The following is a 14,707-nucleotide window of genomic DNA, read 5'->3' on the forward strand; positions in this document are numbered from 1 at the left end:
TGATAAACAGCAGCATATTCACTTTCCTTCGTTGTATGAAATTATAGGGTTTATCTCGTTGTATTAATGTAAAATGTGTGTGAAAGTGAAAAAGTAATCCAAATTTTAATCTTAATGTTTTTCTATACGTATGTACAATCCCAGTTTATCATCTAACCATATACTGATATATTTATTTTTTGCAATAGATTAAATTTGTAAAGTTAAAGTTCTGTTAGTTGATCTGTTTTAGTGCAACAATTTCATTTTATTCAAATTTAAAACCAAATTTAAGTTGGTCATTGACAGTCGCAAAAACGGAATTATTTCCTGCAAGAGATTGATTCATTGAAATTCATTGAAAGGTACAGGAGCTGTCACGGGGGCAGTACCTTTTCAAAAGGTACATATTTGTACCTGAAGGGTTCATAATGGTACTTCAAATGTACTTTTCAGGTACATTTGGGTACTAATATGCACATTTTAGGTACCACTGTTGAATATTTGGGTACAAATATGTATCTTTTAAAAAGGTACTGCCCCAGTGACAGCTCCAGTACCTTTATTTTTTAAAGTGTATACAAAATTGTGCCTGAATATAATCAGAATATAAATTAATTCCAGCTGAGGTTTCTCCATAACCAAGGTCATTAATAAATAATAAAACTGGTGCTAAAATAGAGCCCTGTGGGATACCCTTTGTCATTTTCTCTTCATTTGAAATAATCTTTTCAACTGAAACCCACTGAACCCTTAACTTAAGTTAAAGCTCTGAATATCTACAAACCACCAATAACAAACATTGCAGCTACCTAGCAACATGCTAACAACCACTGAAATAATCTCAGCATTTGCATAGTCTCTGTTTTACAAATGGACTGCAATTCAATGAACAAAATTAAGAAAATAATCATAATTTTGCAACTATGCATTAAAGTTTTCCAAAAGTGATAGTAAAATACATTGATGAAGATACAAAAGATTTCTGTTTCAGTTAGACACTGGTTTGTTGAACCTTCTAGTCAAGGTTTCCACAAAAATGCAGTAAGAGCAGCAAACAATCCTATTAGAATACTTTCTAAAGGATCCTCATTAACTACTGAAATATAGCTGCTAAAAATTCATTTTTACAAAACTTACCATTTATTATTTTTATCATCTATCAGTTTTTGTTTGTTTGTAGAATGATATTGATGTATTACTATAGTGTTTATTACAGTTTTTATATTGATAGTTTTCAGTGGATTTTATTTGAATTTGTAATAATAGTTTTTGCATTTTTTTTCAAAAGCTAAATCTGTTTGTTTTTACAAAAACTGGTTTATATATTAGTAAGCACATTTTCACCCATGAAATACTCCCTCTATGTATACCAGGGTTGGGCAAACTCAGTCCTGGAGGGCCAGTGTCCTGCACAGTTTAGCTCCAACACTAATTAAGCACACCTGAACATGCTAATCAGTATCTTCAAGCTTAGTAGAAATCTATAATCAGGTGTGTTTGATTAGAGTTGGAGCTAAACTGTGCAAGACACCGGCCCTCCGGAACCTAATTTGCCCACCCCTGATATTAACCAATACTCTCAAACTCAATTCCTGGAGAGCCACAGCTCTGCACATTTTAGCTCTAACACACACCTGCTTAAATCTTTCTAGTAGTCTTTTGCTGTTTCTCAATATGCGTTCTTCAGCGTTCTTGTGTCATCGTGTTCTCGTCATCATCAACTGCTAAAGTTCAGTTCCAAAACTCAAGACCGCAAGAACAAAGGACGCATGAAAGTTCTCGGATGTGATATCGATGCAGACTTGAGCGCAAAACTCACTCGAGATGTCCCAGAAGTCATTGCGGCTGAATAAAGGAGATAGGAAGTGCAGCATTTTATATAGATTTATTAATTTAAGTTCAAAGATATTACTTATTTATCTGAGGAGTTTCCCTAAATGATACGATGAAAGTAAACATTACCATGAATATTTTTATAAAGACATAAACACATTAAAGCCGTGCTTACACTGTGAGATTTCACTACCATGAAAATCTTTATAAAGGCATAAACACATTAAGGGTGTTTATTCTTAGAAATTTGTATTAAAATTAGTTTTATTTGGAATGTTCAACGTATATTTATAATCTCTTTATGCATAGTATATATATATATTTTTTTTAAGTGGCGACGCGGTGGCGCAATAGGTAGTGCTGTCGCCACACAGCAAGAAGGTCGCTGGTTCGACCTTCTTCAGTTGCCATTTATGTGTGGAGTTTGAATGTTCTCCTCACGTTCCCGTGGGTTTCCTCTGGGTGCTCCGGTTTCCCCAACAGTCCAAAAAAATACGGTACAGGTGAATTGGGTAGGCTAAATTGTCTGTAGTGCATGAGTGTGAATAAGTGTGTATGGATGTTTCCCAGTGATTGGTTGCAGCTGGAATGGCATCCACTGGGTAAAACATATGCTGGATATGGTGGCGGTTTATTTAGCTGTGGCGACCCCAGATTACTAAAGGGACTAAGCCGAAAAGATAATGAATGACTGAATATATATTGAAATGAGGAAAAACAATAAATCAATGGATGAATGCTGCAATGTTTAAATAATTTTCCATTAAAAATATGTGAAGGTTATGTGACCATCAGGAAAAACTGGGGAAGAATGTGGCATCTCTTTTCTTACAGGACGCGTTCTGTGTTCTTGCCGTTTCCTCAGTTAATTCTTCCTATCTTGGCAAGATCGGTCTCCACAAGAACGCAAGTCTGTTCACTGTGTTCTTGGAATTGAGAAGCAGTCTATGGCTGTTCTTCCTGATGGTCACATGACCTTTACGTGTTTTTAATGGAAAATTACAAATGGGAAACACAAAAGAAATTGCCCCTGGAGTTTGACGTCATCCACCTGTGACACTTTCACTATCTATCTCTTGGATTGATGCTCATCGCACCTGTTGTCACACTGCAGGGAGGTGTCCGAAAACTTCTGACACTGCCAGAGCTTCATCGAAGAAAAAATCTGATTGCAACTGGTGCTAAGCTGCTCAGTGTGAACATGTCAAACCAACGATCAAAGATCACAGATTTTAGCCTAGGATTTCAGGAATCTTTTAGGATTTCCCAAATTTGTCTCAGATGACAAAATTGTGGCTGAAATCTCACAGTGTAAGCATGACTTTAATGTTTTTTTTTACTTTTTTAAAGATTTTCATGATAATGTTTACCTTCACCATCTCATTTAGGGAAACTCTTGAGATAAATAAGTTATATATTTTAAATTTAATAATAAATCTATACAAAATGTTGCGCTTCCACCTCCTTTATTCAGCCGCAATGACTTCTGGGACTTCTTAAGCGAGTTTGGTGCTCAAGTCTGCATCGATGCGTTCTCAATATCAAGAACACATCCGAGACCTTTCATGCGTCCTCCGTTCTTGCGGTCTTGAGTTTTGAAACTGAACTTCGACAGTTGATGATGACGTTGAAGTTGGTGATGACGAGAACATGAGGATGCAAGAACGCTGGAGTGCGCATATTGAGAAACGGCCTTGTCTTGAACACCTTGATTAGTTGGATCAGGTGTCTTTAATTAGGGTTATAGCAAAACTGTACAGAGCTTTGGCCCTCCTGCATTTGAGTTTGAGACCTATGATGTAAATTAAAGTATATAAAGTAAATTCACTGTATTTTATATTTAAAACACTTTTTTTCTCATTAGAAACAGGTCCTCCTAACTAATACCTCTATATCAGCTATTCTTAATGTCAAAACAGCATGACATATTTCAACACTAAAACAATATTCCCTGATACATGGCAAAATTCATCTTTGTCAGCTCTTTATATGGAGATTTTGGTCCCTGGTTGCAGGATTGTGGTATTTATGTCACATTGGTCACATGTCACCCCTAGGGGGAGCTGATATTTATTCCACAGTGTCATGACATAGATGATTTTTTTTTTGTCAAACAATATGTCACACCTGACCATGACTTCCTCTGTCCTCTGTTAGATTGATGAGCAAACCGAGTCCTCTATATTCCCTCACCCTTGGCTCTCTCTCTTTCTCTCTCTCTCCTCTCGCACCTCTAACACCTCCAACTACTAACTGCTGAGTATTAAATTGAGCTTTGTCAGTAAGGTTATAATTTACAGTTGTACGTTGCATTAGCTGATGAGAATATCCCATAGGCCTGTAATACGGACTTACGGCTCCTGCTCTGTTATTAATATCATTTTTTTTTTATCTGCCTGTGTTTCCTATATAAACAGTGGACACAGAGAACAGGAGCTGTGTGCTAATTCTGGCACTTCTATTTTAAAATAGATCAATATGTACTGTCCCCGATGAAATACATCCAAAAGCAGTTCTGTTTTTCTAAAGGCTGGAAGTGATCAGAGTGAAAGCTTGAGGATTTAAACCGGTTTAATTTCCATTGTTTCTTGCTTCTAATATTCTGCAGGATAATGAATTATTAAACAGCGTCTTTTTGATGTTTGTTTGTTTATGTTTAAAATATGTCTAATAGACGTCTCTCACAGACATCTTGCACTGTAATAAATCTGTTAACAGTTTGTGTATTCTGTGATTCACAAGTGTTTTTCTTTTATTTATGGTTATAAATTGCATTATGGGATGTTGATCACTGCTTTGTCAACTGTTGATGTTAAAAAATTGTACTCTACAGTTTAACAAAGAATTTTCAGTTAAAGTAAAATAATAAAGAGAGAAATAATTCTGCAAAATAACTGAAATAGATTCTGGCATCTTATTTCAAGGTTTTTTGCTGGCAGCTAGCTCTCTGCAACTCTTACATGGTCGAATAGGGTCTGTCTGCGGGCTGAAGACAAGGGCGTAACTTGATTGTGCCTTAGGGGCGTAACTTGAAGTACGCTAGAGGCATAACTTGAAGTTATGGAGTCATGTTGTCGGCTAGATAGTGCTGTACATCAGTTATTAACGTCTACACCCACCACATCCCCAAATCCAACCATCCCAGTTATTAACGTCTACATCTTCCCTAAACTTTAACTCAACCACCAGAATTATTAACATCTACACCTTCCACAACCCTTAACTCAACCATCAAAGTTATTAATGTCCACACCTACCCCAATCCTTAACCCAACTATCAGAGTTATTAATATCTACACCTCCCCCGAACCTAAACCCAACCATCATAGTTATTAATGTACAGCCGCGAGTTGTGAAGGCTTTCATACTTGACACGTTCGCCATTGTACTGTTATTTGCAACCAAAGGGGGTGATGCCGAGTAGGCTAACAGTCATGACAAAACAGATGAAGTCAATGAGTGGAGTTGCATGAGTTGTTAAATAGATGAATATAATATATCACATGACTTGATTGTGGATAAGTTTAGAGAAATCGCATGAAAACATCTGTTAAAAAAGTTCTCTGGTTAGTATTTCTGCCATCTTGTCAACTTGGTTCAATGGGATGACGATAACATCAAGTTACGCCTCTAACTTACTGCAAGTTACGCTCTTTCATCTTACGCCCCCGTCTTGTAGTCCGCAGTCAGATACACTTGACATAGTCGCCCACTGAAGCTAAGTAGAGCTGTGCCTGGTCAGTACCTGCACAAAAAAAAAAAATCTGTAATTTTACAGTTTATTTACGGGAGCTGAGGTGCCTGCCATTAAATTACAGAAATAAACCGTAAAATAACGGATATTAAATTGCAGAAATTTTCTTATATTAAAATTTCTGGTAAATTTCTGTAATTCAACAGCTGTTATTTTACTGTAAATTTTTGTAATTTATTGTCCGTTATTTTATGTTTTACCTTAGGTGCCAGAAATAAACTGTAAAAATACGATTTTTTTTTACAATGTAGATACATGGGAAAGCTAGGATGCTGCCAAAAGTGCTGCAAGTGAGGCCAGCAGGGGGTACTCAACCTGCTGTTTGTGTGGATCCTAATGCCCCAGTATAGCGAAGGAGACTGTACTGTTCAGTGAGAGCCGTCTTTGGATGTTATGTTAAACCGAGGTCCTAACTCTCTGTGGTCTTTAAAAATGCCAGTACGTTTTCGAAAAGAGTAGGGGTTTAACCACGGCGTCAAGGTATTAAAATGTTTATAAAAGTTGCTGTAATAATGTTTTTCAATAAGATGTGTGTTTAAAACATAAAAGAAGCCTGGTCTAGGGAATTGATGAAAAAGTGCTTGATGAAACTTGGAATGAATGTTTTAAAGAATGCATGGTTGTTCAATAAACACAAGGCACAGGTTAATACAGTTGAAAGTAATTCATAGGATGTATTATTCAAAAAGTAAACTATAAGCTATAGTTATGCTATAAAAGTAAAATCTGTGATTCTATTTCCCCTATCTGTGACAGATGTAAAACAGAGTGTTCTCTATTCCACATGTTTTAGTTTTGTCCTAAATCCTTTAATTCCTGGAAATATATTTGGAAATGTATTTTTTTCAAAGTTTTTTCAAAGGCAGGTTAAGTTGGATCATTGTCTTGCAATTGTTGGATATTCCAAGACACTATGCACTTTTCCAAATTCCCAGCAACGTCCCATTTTGATGGCCCTTACTCTAGCAAAAAAAAGGATAGTTTTAAACTGGAAAATTTCCGACCCGGGCAGCAGAGTGGCGCAGTGAGTAGCACAATTGCCTCACTGCAAGAAGGTCGCTGGTTCGAGCCCCAGCTGGGTCAGTTGGCATTTCTGTGTGGAGTTTGCATGTTCTCCCCGTTTTGCCGTGGGTGTCCTCCAGGGGCTCCGGTTTCCCCCACAGTCCAAAGACTTGCGGTATTGTTGAATTCAATAAGCTAAATTTGTCATAGTGTAGGTGGGTGTTTTCCAGTGTTGGGTTGCAGCTGAAAGGACTTCAGCTGCGCAAAACGTGCTGGATAAGTTGGCGGTTCATTCCTCTGTGGCGACCCCAGATTAATAAAGGGACTGAACCAAAAGATAATGAATGAATGCACTTCCAACCCTCCATGTTGAAAAAGCATGGATGGGTGAATTGTGTCAAGTCATTCAGCTCAAGAGGATGCGCTCCTTGGAATCAAAATCTCAACACCAATTTCAAACTGTATGGCAACCTTTTCTGGATTTCCTCAAAGCTGATTAGTGCTATGCCAATGATTTATTGGATACTCTGATAATTAAATATGAACATTATGATTGCTTGGATTGGTAAAACCAATGTTATTGTTATTTATTCACTTTAATTTAATTAATAAATTTTATTTTCAGATTTTTTGCTGGGGTCGCTGTGTTTATACCTGTGGATTTCCTTTGTACTGTTTTTGTATTTAAATAAAAAAAAGCTTAAATAAAATATGAAAAAAAGTTTGTTGAAAAAAGATCAAGGTCATATAAAGCAATTCAAAAGCAATAATAAACTAGGGGGAAAATGAAAACATAAATCACAAAATACAGAAAAAATTATTTTTTGCAGTGTGGCTAAAACAGGCGAAAGTTGTCATATTTTAATTTGTAATCTAACAGATGTCTAGCAATAGTCTACAAATGTCTAGTCATTCATTCCTTTCTCTTTAGTGTCTAGTTTTGGACTGTTGTTTGATGCCTATTAGATTTTTACGGACAGCCCAAATTTAACTCTGTTGTAGCCATGATTTTTCACGTCTATTAAATATCTTTTAAACACACACACACACACACACACACACACACACACACACACACACACACACACACACACACACACACACACACACACACACACACACACACACACACACACACACACACACACACACACACAAAAATCTTCAGGTACTATTGTGCTTGATTGCTTTTCTAGCCAATTTTCTAGTGTTTAATGCTGGTTAATGTGGTTTATTTTGGTGGTAAAGCATTTTCAAATCCTTGCTATGCAATAGCTGAGGTGTTTAATGTTGCTTTTGAATTTGCTGGCTACTCCTGTGCTCTGGAGCTCTTGGGGAATTTACTAATGTGTTCTGTTGGTTGCCAGATCATTGCTAAGTAGTTACTAAGGCAGTGTTTCCCAGTCCTGTTCCTGGAGGCACACCATTTTCAAACTCTTCCTCATCAAATACACCTGAATCAACTCATCAGAACATTAGAATGGACCCCGAAAACAGAAATGAATGGGTTCGATAAAGGAGACATCCAAAATATGTACTGTTGATGTGCCTGCAGGAACAGGGTTGGGAAACACTGTATAAGGTGCACTGCCGAGTTTAGAGCATTACTATGCATTATATGTGGTCGCTGAGGTGTTCCTAGGTAGTTGTTATGGTAATGTCAATTCTATAGTATGCTTTTGCTTTCTAGCCCAAGTAAAAAAAAAAGTTAAATCTATATTCATTCTGTTTGTAAGCACAGCAATAATTCCCCTTTAATGCAAATTCATGGGATTATTTTATCTTCCGTCAGGTAGAAAATTAACAATCTGTTTGATTTGGGGCATGTTCATAGCACAAACAATGCAGGACTATTGACATTAAGAAGATTGATATTGTACTTTGTGTAGTTACCTGACCCTAAATAATTATAACGTGTCTAAATTAAAGGTGTCGTAGAATGTACATCTTTATTTACCCATGCATAGCTGAATAATAAAAGTTCAGCAAATGGAAATGGCATACTGTGAGCCTCAAACACCACTATGTCCCTGTTTTAAGTCAATTTGTTGAGTGTAAAATTCTTGTGAGGTGAGTCTGAGCAAAAAAACTGTGTTTTGTTGCACACAGGATCATTATTATGCACACCTCAGGCTGTTTAATTGGCCACATTTCTTAGTGAGATGACCATTTTTTCCCTTATTGTTAAGTTTATCTAGGGTTTTATTAAACTTTCTTTGTTTGTGGGACTCTATTGTAAAAAGGCAGGAGAGACAGGGAGACTATAATCTGCGACACTTTGCTCCCTCACATCTTTACATTTGTTTTTCTATATGTTGCAAAGGGATTTGGACAGGAGGCAAATAGTGGTGCCAGTGCACACACACACTTAAACTATTTTTTAGAATGGGTTTTTATGAGTGGTTCTCAGCCAGCCATCTGTTCACAGCACCTGACAATACAAAATGGGGCCTATATGGATAAAAAATTATTAAGCTCCACCCAGAAAAGACATAAGGTCTGTTTAACTGTATCATTTGTTAGTTTAATGTGTATCCGCTTGTTAAGAGGTGACATGTTGGTGACGTATGTAATACTGTTTCCGGGTCCAAGAAATTAAGCGGACATTGCACAATTTGATGTATATGTTTGTAATGAGGCAACAAGCACATGTAGACTGCAGAGTATACACTCACTGGCCACTTTTTTCAGTACACCTTACTAGTACAGGGTTGGACCCCCTATTTTGCCTTCAGAACTGCCTTAATAATTCGTGGCATAGATTCAACAAGGTACTGGAAATGTTCCTCAAAGATTTTGGTCCATATTGACTTGATAGCACTATGCAGTTGCAACAGATTTGTCAGCTGCACATCCATGATGCAAATCTTTCATTCCACCAGATCCCAAAGGTGCTCTATTGGATTGAGTTCTGGTGACTGTGAAGGCCATTTGAGCACATTGAACTCATTATCATGTTCAAGAAACCAGTCTGAGATGATTTGCGCTTTATGACATGGCGCGTTTTCCTGTTGTAAGTAGCCATCAGAAGATGGGTACACTGTGGTCATAAAGTGATGGATATGGTCAGCAACAATACTCAGGTAGGCTGTGGCATTGACACAATGCTCAATTGATATTAATGGGCCCATAGTCTGCCAAGAAAATATCCCACATACTATTACACAATCACCACCAGCCTAAACTGTTGATACAAGTTAGGATGGAATTATGCTTTCATGTTGTTAATGCCAAATTCTGACCCTACCATCTGAATATCGCAGCAGAAATCAAAACTCATTAGACCAGGCTATGTTTTTCCAATCTTCTATGGTCCAATTCTGGTGAGTCTGCGAATTATAGCATCAGTTCCCTGTTCTTAGCTGACAGGAGTGGGACCTGTGTGATCTTCTGCTGCTGTAGCCCATCCGCCTTAAGGTTTGACATGTTGTACGTTCACAGATGCACTTTTGCATGCCTCAGTTGTAACGAGTGGTTATTTGAGTTACTGTAGCCTTTCTATTAGCTTGAATCAGTCTGTCTATTCTCCTCTGACCTCTGGCATCAACAAGGCATTTGTGCCCGCAGAACTGCCGCTCACTGGATATTTTATCTTTATTAGACCATTCTCTGTAAACCCTAGAGATGATTGTGCATGAAACTCTCAGTAGATCAGCAGTTTCTGAAATGCTCAGACCAGCCTATCTGGCATCAACAACCCTTCAACATCCTCTATATTACCTTTTTTCTCCATTCTAATGCTCGATTTGAACTGCAGCAGATCATCTTGATCATGTCTACATCCCTAAATACATTGAGTTGCTGCTATGTGATTGGCTGATTAGAAATTTAAGTTTTATTAGGTACACCTGTCCAAAAAACAGTTATACAGGTGAACCTAATGAAGTGGCTGGTGAGTGTAAGCGAACAATGTACGGTTATGCATTGTGTCATATCACTTAGCTCTTACTGCTATTTTTCCTGAGTGAATGGATGCGAATAAACTTACGAAATGATCTGATTATGTAGAGATTGATATTAAGTCCTGTCTGTGTTTTAATATATCGTCACCTTGGAATTATAAGGTTCTATCTGCGTTCTGAATGATTTTGAGATATTGAGCTTCAAAGTTTTTGCATTCCATAGCAAACAGTGTTGTGTAACATTTGTTTTTAAATAAAAAGTCTTAATGTAAACAACTTATAAAAAATCATCCCATAATGTAAATAAGTTGTCAATTAATAAAAATATGTTCATAACTCAATTTTGACAAAAATGTCACAACCTACCTTAATGTGACGATGTTGAAGCTTCAAAATACAACTATAACAAATCTCTGCTGGTCCTTTTTGTTGAGTATAATTTAAATTTAAACTATATTTCATCCACAACACAACTCATATGCAAAATAGGTTACTCTGGTGGCTTAAAGATACAGGAGCTCCCTCTAGATCAAATAAACCAGCCACTTAATTTCAAAAGATTTAACAAGGCAACTTCTCAATTTGTTAAAATGAAGTGTGATTACTTTGCACATTTCAGAGTACATCACACTGTGTGTGTGCGCGTGTGTGTGTGTGTGTTTGTGTGTGTGTGTGTGTGTGTGAGAGAGAGAGAGAGAGAGAGAGAGAAAGAGAGAGAGAGAGCAAGCAGTGACACAAGCTGCAGAGAGTAAGTGCAGAGCTAATTAGTATTCACAACCACTATTTTGACCATTCCAAATATGGTCATAATGGAGCTTTTGTTTATAGTGGTAATTTGTGGATTTATAAATAAGCATATAAAACCATAACACATACCGACACATACCGTAGATATCAGTGCACATTTAACGTATCGAATGAATGCACTAAATGGCACCTTTTAGAAGAGGGAGCTCAGAGAGAGCAGCAGACCAAGCAATAGCTTCCTCCCATAATATCGCAGGGGTCATTTCATACCTATATGCTGTGTGCGTGAGTGCACTCATGTGGTTGCAGGGCTTATGTTCCTTTATGAGAACTGTGAGCTGAGTTTTATTACTATGAGAGGTGAGGTGGGGGGAGGGTCTGTCGTTTTGATGGGTTCGAGAGGCACTCTGTTCATCTATAACAGCCAAGTGGCCTGTCATCAGAGACCATAAAGCACAGCAGATGAAATAAAGAGATCAGCCATGTTGAGGGGAGCACTGGGCAGCCGTGCCAAGACTGCGTGTGTGACATTTTTCACTTTAATCCAAGGCTGCATGTGTGTGGGAGAACGTCTCTGTATGGCACACACTTTTCATTATAACCCAAATGCGTTTCTACATGGTGTGAGACAGCATTATGCTGACCATAAAAATGTGAATTCATTGTGGTCTTCAGTCTTTTGCGGTTCTGGCCGAATGGTAGAGCAACACTGGCTTCATTTGATTGATTAGATACACCGCTAATATCTGCAAAGGTTAATCAATACTGCCTCCGGGGACTGGGGAGAATGTATCTCTGTGTGTGTGTGTGTGTGTGTGTGTGTTTCTTTTCGCAAGCTCTTGAGTTTTTTTTTCAATTGCAGATTTTGAGGTGGGTAAGCATGCTGTCACATTTGAAAATGTTAATTTATGGGGTATTCCTGTGTTGAAAACACAGGGAATGTTTCTGTTTAGGATTATTTCAGTATTTCTGCTTATTCTGATTGTCTGTTTCTTCCTTTTAGGCTCAACTCTATGCAAGGATCTGAGATTATACTTGAGCAAATGTTTCACACCAGGATCTATGGACAGTCAGCTCCAGCAGGTGATCCGAGAAAACCTCTACCTGAGAGCCGTGCCATGTGAGTACTCAAAAATGTATATAAGTTGATTTTTAAAAAAAAATTTAAGGAGCAATTTAGTAATTTACCATTTAAATGTCTAAAGATGCATTAATGTACTGCTGACTGGTTATTATTAGAACTTTTGATAAAATTAAAATCACTGACATATAATATGGCAAATGCATGAAAAAAAACTGTAACCGTAGTTCATCAATTAAATGTTTGAAGGCAGTCAGTGGCATATCTGTTGACCAACCCAATGTTTTTCTTTGGGTAAAATAATAGAAAAACAAAAATAAATCTGTACAGATTGAGATTTGTTGGACAAGTGTGGTTTATTTATAAACTAATTTCGAGAGGAGCACGTGCTTATGATTGAACACTGGCACCGAATTAGCTCCATACATTGGCACCAATCAGATGAATACCGACACACTATAAATTACCAAAGCACTGTAGCACTGGTTAGCACTGTTGCCTCACAGCAAGAAGGCGTGGGTTTTTCCCTTGTTCTCCGGTTTTCTTCCACCATGCAAAAACATACATTAAGTAAATTGACTACTTCAAAATAGCATCTTAAGACAACTCTTAGTCAAATATGTCTCAGCAGTTCACAAGTGGGGCAGTCCTACTGTAGACCTACTGTACCTGAGCTCAAACTCTCCTCTTACCTTTCAAACGGGAGGGAGCCCCGGGCTTAATGATATTCTGAGCTCAGGGCTCTCTCCCGGTACAGCATTCCAAATATGCTTTATTATCAATCATCAGTTAAGTGTGAACTCTTGAAATAAATTTGTGTAATCTTGCTTTTTAACAATAACAGACCATTTTACTTCCTAGAACTGAAAATATAAGTAATTTCCTTCACACTGCAGGAACTATAAACAATAATTATTAGATTACTGAATGAGGAGCTGATTAGTCTCCTCAAAAAAGTAGGTTTAATATTTTTTTCTGCAAGATATATTGTGATATAAATACAAATTCATCAGATGAAATCGGCTGTATTGGAAAAAAAATTGTTAATTTAGATTGATTCGGGAATATTTTAATCACGCATTAAATATAATAAACTAATTGCATGTATGGTGGCACGGTGGCGCACTGGATAGTCTTGGCTGGGTCAGTTGACATTTATGTGTGGAGTTTGCATGTTCTCTCTGTATTGGTGTGGGTTTCCTTTGGGTGCTCCAGTTTCCCCCACAGTCCAAAGACATGCGCTTCTTTAGATGAATTGGGTAAGCTAACTTTTCCGTAGTGTATGTGTGTGAATGAGAGTATTTCCCAGGGATGGGTTGCAGCAGGAAGGGCATCCGCTGCATAAAACATATGCTGGATAAGTTTGCAGGTCATTCCGCTATGGCGACCCCAGATTAATAAAGGGACTAAGCTGAAAAGAAAATGAATGAATGAATAATTGCATGTATAGATAAATAAAAAGAGCAAAGATATAAATGTGGAAATTTTTTTCTGGACCAAGTTTGGACTCACTTTTTAGAATAACTGACTTACTCAGCCTTTAAAAAGTCCTGATTGGTGGCCGGGGATGGCACTGTGGCTCAGTGGTTAGCACTGTCTTCTTACAGCAAAAAGGTCACTGGTATTTCTGTGTGAGACCAGAAGAACCATTGTGTCACGCAACTTCTTTTAAAGTTCTTAAAACGCGTCTATTTGATGTCTGTCTGTGGCAAATAGAAAACACAGTGGTGCCAGGTACATGTCAGGTTGAAAAAGGCTGTGTGCCCAATGTTTATGAAACTGTTCTTCTCTCATATTCCCATGTTGTTGTGTTTACTGGTACATGCGAGCAGCATGAAACATTTACAACCCCACCTACTGCAGTGCGGAGGTGTTGGAAGGTTTGAAATGTACTTGCAGAGTTAATGCCATGATGCCTTTTAAGTGTTTATCCTCCAGAGTGAGGGCATAGGGATGAACTTTTTTTGAATGGAAGCAGTGTAGGACACCAAATCATTTCTATACATGCACAAAGGATCATGGGTGTCCATCAGTTATTACCACCTTTGACCCCATATACTTTCTCTAGCTCCTCTGGAGGGATTCTGAGGCATTCCCTGGCAAGCCGAGAAACATAGTCCTAACAACAAGTCCTGGGTCTTCGTTGGGGCCTCAGGGACATGTCTAAAACACCTACCTTTGTAGGTCTCCAGATGCCCAAGCCACCTCAGCTGGCTTCTCTCGATGTGGAGGAGCAGAGACATCTACTCAGAGCATCTCCTCAGTGACAGAGCTCTTATATCTGAGGAGAACCACTATCTCTGCTCTGCAAATAAATTCAGCTGCTTGTATCTGAGATGTTGTTCTTTCAGCCATGACCCAAAGCTCATGACCATCGTTGAGAGAGGAAATGTAGATGACATGGAA

General features: G+C 37.9%; 1 protein-coding gene across 31 annotated transcripts in view; it reads left to right on the forward strand.

Moving 5' to 3' along the window:
- Window positions 1–14,707, forward strand: part of magixb (MAGI family member, X-linked b) — a 177,533-nt gene that overhangs the window by 44,432 nt on the left and 118,394 nt on the right. For all 31 annotated transcript variants that reach the window (XR_015498256.1, XM_087265117.1, XM_087265120.1 and 28 more), the window contains exon 3: window positions 12,224–12,340. Coding sequence is in view for 30 of the 31 variants with exons in the window: in XM_087265117.1 (XP_087121243.1) it covers window positions 12,224–12,340 (117 nt within the window). In the remaining variant the exon portion in view is untranslated. The remainder of the gene's footprint in view (window positions 1–12,223; window positions 12,341–14,707) is intronic.

Source organism: Danio rerio, chromosome 8 (genome assembly GCF_052040795.2).
Source record: "Danio rerio strain M-AB ecotype USA chromosome 8, GRCz13ab, whole genome shotgun sequence".
Lineage (NCBI taxonomy): Eukaryota > Metazoa > Chordata > Actinopteri > Cypriniformes > Danionidae > Danio > Danio rerio.